The sequence below is a fragment of the Nymphaea colorata genome, chromosome 1 (genome assembly GCF_008831285.2).
Source record: "Nymphaea colorata isolate Beijing-Zhang1983 chromosome 1, ASM883128v2, whole genome shotgun sequence".
Lineage (NCBI taxonomy): Eukaryota > Viridiplantae > Streptophyta > Magnoliopsida > Nymphaeales > Nymphaeaceae > Nymphaea > Nymphaea colorata.
This window is the reverse complement of record NC_045138.2, coordinates 20,301,478-20,314,070: the sequence shown is the minus strand read 5'-3', so window position 1 is coordinate 20,314,070 and position 12,593 is coordinate 20,301,478. Positions and strand designations below refer to the sequence as shown.

The 12,593-nt window shown below is 36.7% G+C and overlaps 1 protein-coding gene across 2 annotated transcripts; it reads right to left on the bottom strand.

Moving 5' to 3' along the window:
• Positions 1-2,898: 2,898 nt before the first annotated feature.
• LOC116261573 (E3 ubiquitin-protein ligase DIS1-like) lies at positions 2,899-8,577 on the bottom strand. 2 transcript variants are annotated; one of them, XM_031640412.2, is made up of 4 exons: positions 8,295-8,577; positions 5,189-5,542; positions 3,634-4,020; positions 2,899-3,334 (listed from the first exon to the last, which is right to left on the bottom strand). In XM_031640412.2, the coding sequence occupies exons 2-4, from the start codon at positions 5,435-5,437 to the stop codon at positions 3,014-3,016; spliced, it is 957 nt and encodes a 318-aa protein (XP_031496272.1). In that variant the 5' UTR covers positions 5,438-5,542; positions 8,295-8,577; the 3' UTR covers positions 2,899-3,013. The 2 variants fall into 2 exon arrangements, with proteins under 2 accessions (XP_031496272.1, XP_031496263.1); XM_031640403.2 differs by having other exon boundaries at positions 8,283-8,576.
• Positions 8,578-12,593: the final 4,016 nt, after the last annotated feature.

The following is a 12,593-nucleotide window of genomic DNA, read 5'->3' as shown; positions in this document are numbered from 1 at the left end:
TTCTAATCAGATTTACGCGTGCAAAGGATTTCTGGATTCATCTTATGAATGTAACACCCATGAAGTACAAAGCCATGTCCAACAAATAGTGCATATCAAACTCCATGAAATCTGCATATACGAGTCCATACAAACAACACACATAAAAGTGTCTATAAAGTCTAAAAATATACATCATACAAACAATCACTATTATAGTGAGAAAATATGACACTCGACATCATTATTCTTTCCAATCACCATCATAAATATGGAAATTATTCTTCAATAGCTACCTGTCTTGTATCCTATGACATACCTTTGTCTTTGAGCAGTTGAGCGAGAGAAAGAAAAATTGGTGCATCCATACAAAACATATCGCGTGACAATTGTTTACGGCCATAAAGTATAATGTTAACTCATGATACACCGGATTAGTTTGAAATGTGTTTAAGTCGTTTATATAAGAAGTCCATAGCAGTGTCACATGTGGAGCCAATAACTCTATCTTCAACTATGCTTTATTGTGTTGTATTTCATCAGTCAAAAAATATTTGATATCATTATTTACTCTTGCACTTGAACTTTCCATGTGTATGCAAACTCAAATTTGTAAATGACATGATTACATGAACTATATCACAATGAAGAAGATGAGATAAACATTATATATGTAATATGCATAAAACATAAGACATATCACGTTAGTAACAAAGAGAACAAAAAGCAAAGTTGACAAGAAAATATCCAGCACACAAAGTGGGAAAGTTAGTATACTTCATTTTTCTCTGTTAAGATGATGCAACCAAGTTTCATTGTTTTTATCACAACCATTCATCACATGGACCAAATCATCCTCATGAATGAGCTGGATGACTTGGAATAGACAGAATCACACACACACACACACATATATATACCTTTTGCCCCTAAAGTGAACCAATAGGTAGCTGACACACCCGATCCATACGTTGGCCCCATCTGTGGACTGGAAAGTGATAAGTGGATGTCAGATGATTTTGATTCAAATTTGATTGGTCATCCAAATTTTAAGATCAGTGAATCCAGATCTGGTCATAGATTTTTACTCAGGTTCACTAACTAATTTTGAATTTAGATTCCAGTTTCATTAGAATGGGCATCTACGCACATGTAATTTAGACGAGGATCCATTTTTTCGGCACTTTCTATCGTATATGTTGAATATATACTTTTAGCATGTTTAATTTTATCTCGATAACATGTAGGTACATTATTTATTCTTTTCTTTGTTTCTTTCTTTTTGTTTTTGTCTACTAGCCGTTGGAGTAAATTAAAACATGTGAATAAATGGATCAAAAACTTCCGCAGCACAAACTTTGAAAAAATGTCCAAAATAATGGAGGTAAAATGCTGCCATTTTGGAGGCAAAATGTCCAAAATAGTGCTCAAAGTGTGTCTGGAAGACGTTCAAATTCAAGTTTGTGAAAATTTTGATTTTGACAAAATGATGCTTTGAAAATGATGGTGAATGATCTGGCAAACTTCCCCAGGTTTTTCCCAGCGAAATGTAGTTTTGGTATCATCCGAACACAGCAGATGAGGTCTCAAAAATCGATTAAAAAATCAGGTCTTCACCAAACAACCTTACTGTAAAGCTGTAAAAAGATATTTGAATAGTGAAGCAGAAAGTTTGAAAAAATATTGTTTCTTTGCTCTGCTCAAGAGTTCAAACATGGTAGAGGATGTACTTTGACATGCGTACAAAAGTGTTAAGCAATCTTAGATGTTAAACCTTTAAAACGGTTTAAGTACTGCCAAAGAAGGTTGAATGCAGTCAAAGGAAAAGTGAGAAAAAGAAAAAAAAAATAAAGAAATAAAAGGATGAAGGTGAAAATAAGACCTTTTAAAAAGTTAAAGGCACTTTGGCTACAAGTTTGAGAAAGAATAAAGCCTTTATGAGAAGTTTTATTTTCTTCTCCTCGACATTTTATAGCACTGTTCCAAATGGCATTGTTCTACCAAATAAAACATCATGTGAAAAATTGCTCTGAAATGACCACGCCTTGTGTAAATTGATTTGCTTTTCTTCTCTTGGTCCAAATATGAAGCGCTTAGGATATGCGATATAGAATATCGTTCTTAGAGTACCATGAATTTTATGCCTTTCTCTGTTCTAAGGGTGCCTTTGAATGAAGCAAAGCAAAAGTACCTCAACTTCCCAAATCAACGGTGTAGTTTTCCAGATATTCAAACTTTTACAATACAAGCCCAAACTTTGGTGATATAACAAAAATGTGCCTTCAGCTCCAATTTATTTCATTTAACCGCATGTTTCTCGTGTACCCTGAGAAGTTAATGAAAGAAATCAAAACTTGAGCTGTTTCTGTTATTACATCAAAACTTGATCTGTTTCTGTTATTACATTTACACAAGAATGTGCCTTCAGCTCCAATTTATTTAATTTAACCGCATGTTTCTCGTGTACCCTGAGAAGTTAATGAAAGAAATCAAAACTTGAGCTGTTTCTGTTATTACATCAAAACTTGATCTGTTTCTGTTATTACATTAAAACTTAAGCTGTTTCTGCTAGTACATCAAAACTTAAGCATGCTTTTGTAAGTTTTCATATGTAGACCTTTAAGTGTGCCCCCAAAAATTCCCTAATAAGATAAGAGTGCAAATCACCTTTTTCAAAAGAAGCTAGAAGAGGCTGAGAGGGTGTTCTGAGGAAAGAAGCTGAGGCTTAACATCCACCATTTGAGCCATTTTCCCCACTTCCTAGTCATGGCCAGCAGGGGTGAAACATTCGTCGCCAAGAAAAGAATGGCCAATCTCACTACTGCTGGCAGTCAGACCATATGTTTCGTCTGGATGGGTGAGCCTGAATTTGCATTTGCAGTGAACTCTAATCCACAAAGTTAAGTTGAAAAACTCACGAAGGGGGAAACAGGACCATTCTTCTTTCATTTAAAGAATGGAGATAGAATTACAGATTTACATATTAAACAATCTTTTTGGAGTTTTGCCGCTTTCTGTCAATTTTAAAAGCGCTTCAGATCTCCTTCCATATCTTGCCAGTGACCCTGAGTTTTAACTCCTTTCTGTCACCGCCAGAGAAGTAGAGAGCCAAGCTTCTCTGGATTATGAGCCCATCATGACTATCGCGAACCTTCCGGTGATCATCTCTGATGCTCCTCGGCACACCATGCCATGTCAGTTTCCGTCCATTTCCACCAACCTCAAGGCAGTAGCCAAATTTTCTGGCATCAGAGTCCTCACCCAAAAATTGGAGGAAAGCCATGTATACAGGTTCAGCACCCAGTCGGAACGCTTCAAAGTGTAGACAGAAGAAGTGGCCAAAGCAGTTGAACAGCTGAAACAATTTAAAAAGATGAAACTCAGGAAAATGGAAAAGAGATTCTTTCTCCGGCTATTTGGGTAGATTAGAATAACAATTAGCAACAGAAAAACAGTGTGAACAAAGCCATGGAAGCGACTCAAGACAGTTCAAGACTTCAAGTTCGTTCAAGGCAGATTATCAGCAATCCCGGTTCCAGCGTTTCTCTAAATTATTCATGTAGTTGGGACCAAGAAATATGTTGCTCAGCTTCCGAACCAATGATGTTGCTATCTATCATGGAAAATGGTTCTTAAAGGGCAAGGAGAACTTACAGTTAATGTCCAAGAAACGTTGTCCACTGAACAGGGGTCCTGTTTCACATACCGATGATTGAAGGTGCAACCATTCTGAAGATCCACCTTGTGAGATAACCTTAGATGTTCCACCAGTGAAGGCACATCACCAGTGAACGAACAATCTGAACCCGGATGGGGACAGCTATAGGGTCGAAAAACACATCGAGCCTCATGCTTTACCTTACTGTAATAAGGGAACATCTCTTCACAACCCAATTGATGATATGCGCAAGGTAGAAGAAGAGAAGCTGCCAGTTTTTCCAATGCTAGGCATCTGATGTTACCAATTTCCTTTCTACAAATAGGGCATCTGTTATTCACCCTAGATTTGCAATCAAAACAGAGCGTGTGACCGCTTGGACACTGCAAAAGCATGTGATCAATCATTAACATACATACAGAAGATTTAGGAAGCAAACTATACAGGTATACATATATATAAAAATAAATTTCACTATATCATTACATACAATACATGTGAGAATAATATGACTACAGAAAATACATTAAAACAAGAGTTGCATAATATATATATATATATATATATATATATATATATATATATATATATATATATATATATATATATATATATATATATATATATATATGCATTACCAATTTATTATACATATTATATATAACATAGCGGTGTTATAATGAATTATATGCATTGCAATATACATATATAAATGTAATTTCTGTGAAATCAAGTTGTCAAAACCAGGCTGATACAGACTTGACCTGACAAGTCACGAGTCAACCTGCTCCAAGTTGAGTCAAGAATCCCAGGGTTTAAAACCTCAATAGCAACGGTGGAATGTGATCAAGCTTTAGATATTTCGTCCTCCTCCTGAGCAACATGACGAAAATCCTTGTGGCTCTGCCATTACTAAAGCTTAACTAATCACAATAGAAGGCCCTCTCTACGGCCATATAAACAGTTTTTCTTTCTGAACAAAAATAACTAAATAAGATCAAACTTTACAAACCAAAAGGACAATATGAAGTGATTGAAAATAACCTGTCATAAATTCAGACTACTAATAGCAGTTCCATGCATGCCAACCCCAGACAAATAAGATTTTGTGGATGGTTGTCTTTTACATAGATAGATTAAACATTCATGAGTATTAACTATTTCCATCTGAAAACATCCAACTATCCATAAGGCTATAAACTATCCACGATATGTCTGACCTTTTCTTCCTCTTCCTCCACCCAACTAACAAGTCATTTGCTTTCATTAAGCAACAGTAGAATTATGTCTTACAAAGATGGCAGTTTTCATTAGTCATTTCAACTTTGAAAAATCAAAAGGAAAGGTGATTCAGGGGAATCCCGAAGGGTTCCATAGTTGCTTCGGAAAGCTAGGTGAAAGTGTAGCACAGGATATGCAACTCACCACATAAGAGCCCTGCCTAGGCAGAGAATCATCTCATCTAGAAAGGAACATCTTCTACTTCCTATTTTATCGCATTCAAAAGCTTTGTTTTAACAGTTTAAGCTAAATGGAAGACAAGGAATAAACCTGTTGTATTGGTGGGTACATTGAGTTACTACAAACGGGACACTCCAGAAGTCCATCGATGTCACTGTTTGGCAGAATAACAGGCTCTCGTATATTTGGTGTCTTCTGGGGTGCAACAAAAGAGGGTTCACTTGACCCAACTGAAGAATCAGAGCCCACTGGCAAGGAGGGCGATTCATCCATACAACTAGACACAGGAAAGCTGAAGCTACTTTTCCTCTGCTTCTTCCCTGGTATGAGATGGCTCATGTAGGCAAGACCACTTTTTAATAAGTGGCAAATTTTCTGCTACTTTTCTGCTTCCAGCCTCCAGATAGAATGTAAAAAGTCATGGGCAGAATCCTCTAAGAATATCTGCATGTTTTAGGAAAATGCATAAATTAGATTAGTAGGATTTCATATGGTTAGCCTATAAATAGGACCAGAGCATGCTCTTAAGCAGAAGAAACCGCTTACCAGTCATGTACATAGCATGAAAATTTTTTAGCTAATAAAGTTACAGAAAAAGTGTAAACGTAAATATGCACCAGACGGTGCTTGGATTAGAGAGAGAGAGAGAGAGATTTTACAATTGGAACGGCAGACATATGATTACGAAGCGACACCAGCAAAATGCACTTTTCATCTGCTATAAAACTTCGGATCTAATCAGACGGGACTAACTAGTTGAAGACAAGCTTAAGCCACAATTCTAGCAATGGACACCACCACCCAGAAAGTTTATGTTGAAAGACCAGAACAAAAGATTAAAACAATTGAAACCACAGGAGAAGAAAAGCATCACTCAGATAAAAAATTTGGTCTACTTCACAGTGATCTACATTACATGCGAACTCATATATGTCAACAGATCTGATGACACATCACTAAATAAAATTTCTGCATCCATAATATCTCCAATCATTATCATGCCAGATACACAAAACCAAGAGCACCAGACAGACCGTGAATAGGTCATATCAAGAAAACTCGAGGTAATTATGCACTGAACATCACAGAAGAACACGACCAGCATAAGATGCTAACCTTTTATTATCATTACAAAAACTTTCAAAATTGTGGATAACGGAAGTTGATGACATACGGTAATGTTCAAAGAAAAATTAGAAAAGGCAAAAGTTGGACGACGAGTTGAAAAACCAAATTTTCAAAAACAGAGTTTTACCTCCAAAATGCTTTTCATGCATCCAAACACGCCCTAAAGGGTTTCAAAACATGCTATCCTTTACACTCCCTCTAAGTGGAGATCACATAAACATATCTTTTACACACCCTAAAGGAATATTCCTCTCTAGACTCTTTTCTTTCCTTGGATCTCCCATCCAAGATTACAAGGATTTGCCTTATCAATGTCTTTGGACAAGTCATTCGGGAAAAAATGCCCAGATTTAAGGTTTTTTTTTTTCACATCTTGTAACTGGATTAATATTTTATTTTCCAGATTTGACCTCAACATGATTGAAGACATAGTTCTAACTTGTATAGAAAAATCAGGTATGAAAATTCCTTAGGTTTATAAACAAAGTGGAAAGATACAAGGGAATAATTTTGTGTTGGAGCAATGAATTCAACATTTACATGGCACATAGAGAAGAAGAGCAGGCTACAAGGTGAGCTACATGACTAAGTGCATCTGACAAGAAAACTTACTTTGTATGGGTACCTTTTCACATCCGTGTAACATTTGCTAGATGGCATGCAGAAATTGTGCTATTTGAATTCTAAACATGTGAGTTTCCCAAATTTGGTTTGAAGAGGAAACACTTAAACAAACATCTTAAGTAACTGTCTTTTGGCAGAATATTGCAGGTCTGAGTTTGAACTGAACAGGAAACGTTTTTGACAGAATCTTATAGGTGTACATCTGAACAAGAAAGAGGAGCATAAAAGAAGATACTGCAAAAGTCCTACGGTTAACTAAATCCACTCGTATCAATTTCCAGAAATATTGTAAACAAAAACTTATGGGAGCCAAATAAGAAAAGATGATAGAATCTATCTTATGGGTTTTCATCAGAACAAAACAAAGAAACATAAAAGAAGACAATACACAAATTATACGGTTAACTATGTGCACTTATATCAAGAAGAATTGAAAACATTGAAAACTGAAACGTACTGGGGCCAAATAAGGTAAGCTGAAAAACAAAAATTATATCAAGGAGCTATCAGTTCGTGACCCTGAAAAAGCTCCTATGAACCTCCAACAGGTCTGAAACATCCTTTTGGCAATTCCATAAGACCTTATCATGTCAAATAACGGCACAAAAAACTAAAAAAATTCATTATCCATAATTTTTATAATAAAAATACAAGGCGTTACATGGACACGATGCAGTATTTTTTGGGCTTAACATCTGTAAGTTCTCCATCCCACCAAAACCACAACTTTATATAATCCTCCAAGTTTAAGCACCTCAACATGAAATATATACCGACATGGAAGAAGAGATAAAATCATGATGTTAGAAAGAATGAACGGATTGAATAACTTCCTGCAATAAATGAATAATGCCCATTTATGAAAGCAGTCAGGTAAAAAAGGTCTAGCTCAAAAGAGAAGTCCCCAAATGGAAGGACAACATATTACAGCCGTAGAACCGACAGTCATCCAGGAAACAAAAACTCAAATACAAGCCCGATTTGCACGGACAATTCACGAAAATTGAGTACCCAAAACCAAAAGGACGTCTGAACCAGCCACAAGAATAACGTTCAGAAAAAAGAAACCATCGCGTAAAAGATTATAATGCTTCACAAATGCGTTAAACCAAAATGACCGACTAAACAGAAAACGAAGTCGGCATGAAGGTTTCGACTCCCAATCAAAATATCATCCCAAATTCGCGCTAGAATACAACAACACCAGGCACACTCAAATAGAATAAAAAAAAAAAGATAAAAATCTTGGACCATTTTACAGGAAAACGAACCGAGCAAAACTCCCATCATTCACGTTTAATTACTTTGAAAAAACAAAAAATGAACAGAAAAATTTGGAAAAAAAAAAAAGACGCGTCTAGGCTTATCAATCCTCCAACACAAGCCTCGAAAAATTGGAAACTAAAGCAAAAGGAAAAAAGCAAAAACTCACCGCCAAACTCACCGAAGTTCATCCCCATGGGCGAGAGAGAGACAGAGAGAGAGAGAGAGAGAGAGAAAGAAATGTCCCTTGTCCGAGAGAGAGAAGGGTGAGAAAGGGGGAGATTGAGAGGGAAGCTTCTAATTGCGGTGACGGTGAAGGGCATTAAAGGAAATTCGCGGAAAGAAACAGGGGATGCCAATGAATGGATGGCTGTCGAGAGCGACAATGGAGGGAGGGGGAGAGAGAGAGAGAGAGGGAAGGAGAGAGAAAGTCCTTCCCTGTTAAAAAAAGCCTCCCTCTGCATCCCCATCCCCCCGACTTAATAGGAGAGAAGAAAGGAAGGAAGCCAGGAGGGCCCCCCTTCCTCTCCAACCCCCCGTCATTTCTCCATTTCCTCGAGGGTAGTTTCGCCAACACCTCGCGGATCGCCGGCGCCGCGGCTCCTCCCCTTCTCTCTCTCTCTCGTCACGTGACAAAAACGCACGCGTACGGCCCCTTCCATCCCCGCTCTCTCCCAACCCGACCAGACTTAAAACGGACAAAACCCAAAGGTCAAGCCCCGCGAATCCTCATCGCCCTTTCGTGGTCTCTTTCCGCATCTGAAATTGTTCTCAACGTGGCAGGCGAAGACCACTCGCCTTGTTTTTGACGTGCGCTCTCTCTCGTTCAATGCCTTGACGTATAACAACACCCCAGTATTAATTGAAGTATTCTCACAAGAATGTGGACATGAAACGGGTGAATATTATCGAAATGACATAAACAAGCCTACTTTGCAAAAAAAATGTTTTATTTTTGTTGTTTAACGTTACTTGAAGCGGCCAAAGGAAAAGTGTAGGGGCAGAAACCGGTTTGTTTATTATTATCTTTCAAAAAGAAAGCATAGTTGCCAGACAGCGACGGGTGCCTTTATTTAGGCTTCGAATTCGAAAACGACGGAGCAGATTTTCGCCGGAAAGTTGAAGCTTCGAATTTCAAATTGGTTTTTGGAACGGTAGAGAAAGAAAGTTTTATATATATATATAAAAAGAACTTTCAAGGGATTAACGGTGAAATAAGCTGGAAATGAAAACAAATTGAACAAATACGATTGGAATGATTTTTTGTTATTGGAGATTATGAAAATTCTAATGGGTGTTTGATATTTTTAGATTTAAGATCCGATGTGATTTGAAATAATTGAAAGTTATTCGTGAAATATAGTGTTTTGATCAAACTGAAAATCTCAAATCTTCTTTTTCATATATGATCAATGGATTTTAGTTCAGATATAAAATACAAAACTATTAAACACACCTTAATAAAAAAATAAAAAAAAAAAAACTTGCCCTCAACTTTCCAGGCTTAAACGGGAAAAACCCTTAGAGAAGGAAAAAAAAAACAACTCAAAGACATAAAATGCGGGCTACAAAAGAGCAGGTTGGAGGTGGACTTTAGTTTTGTCTGTTTTATAAAATATGCAATATTATAACAAGAAAAACTTTTATTATTATTATTATTTTATATATATACATATATATTACCCCCCGTTCTCAGGAGTCTAGCCCACGAGTTAAAGTTCATTGGTAAGCAGCTAATATAACACTCATAATGTACTAGATCAGGTGCATTTGAAGCCCCAGCAAGTAGTATAAGTGGATGAACCAATGTATCAAATTAAGTGAACCCTGAGCCACATATTGAGGTAACGTTTGGTTCTCTCGTTGTTAGGCATAGGGCTGCACATGAGCCGAGTCGAGGGCCAGCTCGAGCTCGACTCGGCTCAAAAAACTCAGCTCGAGATCAAACTCGACTCGTTTAACCCATTTAATTCGTTTAGTAGGTGTTGAGCCGTTTGAGGTTAACTTGTTCAACTCATGTAAGTTTTAACTCATAAAACTCTAACTCGTGTAACTTGTTAAAATTTGTTTTTACCCTCAAAATTAAAACCAGTGAATTGCAGTATTATATAGAGTACCAGTTTGCGAGTCGAGTCGAGTACAAACAAGTCGAGTTCCTAAAACTCAAACTCGACTCCTTTATTATTTTGAGTATCTTTGTAAGCTCGAACTCGGCTTATTTATAAACGAGTCGAGCATGAGCCAAATTTTTTCAAGAGAGTCGAGCCCAAGTTAGCTCAACTGGTTGTGCAGCCCTAGTTGGGCATCAAACACAAAATGTAATGGCAAGTGTGCAGTTAGTCTTATTTATTTTTAATACATCCGAAAACTCTATTTATGATGGGTTCTAAATAAGGATTACTAGGATCAACGGTTTAAATACCATTTTGATGTTACATAAATCCTATTAAATTGTTTCTGATGAAGTCTCTGAAACATCACACTACCAAAGTTGGCATGTAAGTTGAGGGTTACACTTAAAAAGAGTGGGGGACAGGCTGGTCCTGGGCACTAATATATATATATATATATATAATTTTTTTTATATTTTTGTACATTTTCATTATAAATATATTTATATATATTAAATATATAGTTTTAAATATTTCAAAATTGGGTTAGACCGAGACGAACCCAGGGCTGGTCCTCGATGATTGGGTTTGGACTGGGCTGTGGGTGGGCCTTCATCCGACTTTGGATTGGTATATAATTATTTTTATTATATTTTTATATATTTTCATTATAAATATGTATATACATTAAACTTATATATTTTAAATATTTTAAAATTGGGTCAGACCGAGTCGAACTCCGGCCTGAACTTTGATGGTTGGGCTTTGACTAAACTGTGAATCGGGCCGGGCCGGCTTAATGCTCAGCCCTAATTAAATACAAGTCAAACTTTTTTAAGGAAAAACCCCATATTTAAAAATTGATTGTATAAATAAACTTAAATATTTCAGGCTCAATGGGAAGTTCTACAATAGTTTTTCACAGCCAAAATTATGTATAAAAATAAATTGATGAAATTATTACTATTTTATTAAAAGCAAAACCCGAACTGGTTCGGGAAAGAAGGGGACCATTGTCCAACCCGTGTGCAATGTCAGATCTGACATGCACGTGTAGCTGCCCGGGTCAGACCCGATCAGGTCAGAACCCGGACTCAGATGTTTGTCCGGACCCGAGCCACCTACCATCATCCATAAATACAGAATCTTCTACTTGTAAGAAAACTTGCGCCAGGATAAATTTAAAATTTATAAACGTTATTTTAAATGTGGAAATTAACGATACATCGTTGTGTATGTGCTTTTCTGGTTAAAAAGGGTTTTAGGAACAACCTTTAGAACGGGTTCATTTGGATGTCTAGATGACATTCCGTGACTTTTCTTAGGTAAATTAAGGGCTTTGAAATTATAAGATTAATACGCCCTTGCTTGAATGTGTTCGACATAAAGTTAAAATAAAAATTTAAGACAATTTTTTAGGAGGTGTTTGGGAATTTTGATTGAAGAATGAAAATTAGGGAATCATGATTTAAAAAAATATTTCGCATTAAAAGGTGTGCATTGTAAATGTCATCTTTGTGGAAATAAGTGTAGAAAACCTGGTTCGATGAAAAGGGTTGGACCTTAAATGTACGGGTTAAGGTTAATTCTTTCGGTGGTGGACGCATAGAATATGTTCACAACAACTGCATAGAGTAGTGTGGGGGCGAGCAAGTGAAAGTTTGTCATCGAGTATGGTGATGGTCGGTCGCCTTCTTTAATGATATCTAGTTGGCAACTGACTTTGGTTAGAGACTTCCTTCCAAAGAAAGTTTACCTCAAGATAGAATTTTTATAAAAGTAGATAGGCGTTTGGAGGAATGAATGTGTTTTGACAGAGCCTCGTGACTATGGCTTGCGAATAGTCTATTGTGGGATAATCTTAGGTGATGGTGTGCCGAGTGTCTAGCACTCTTGATCTAGTCCATGGTTCCAAAAGATTAATGAAGCTGGCCAAAAGCTTGGGAACTTTGAGCGCTATACTGGCCAAATAGGTTTGAAAAAGTCGGCCCGTGATTTATGTGGTGAAACAAACACACTCATTGAAAAAAGATCTAGTTCTACCAAGTTCACCTTGATTTCAAAACTGAGAAGTGGTCTTAAAACGGAACGGTATTGTAACATCCAAGAATTGAAATTCCATTCAACATCAAATTCGACCCTTTTACATGCATTTTTTTTTTTTAAAATCCCTCGGGATTGTGACTTGAGATTTTCAAAAACTGATTTAGCAGAAGAACCAAACATGGCATTTTCAAAACTTCAGTTATGTACCCAAAAAAAGGATCTGCTTTCTTTATGTCATGAAATTAACTTCATCACAACTGTTGTTTCTTTCATTTCGTTCTTCTGCTTCTACCATGTCTCTGTATTTTAAATGTAACGTGTTT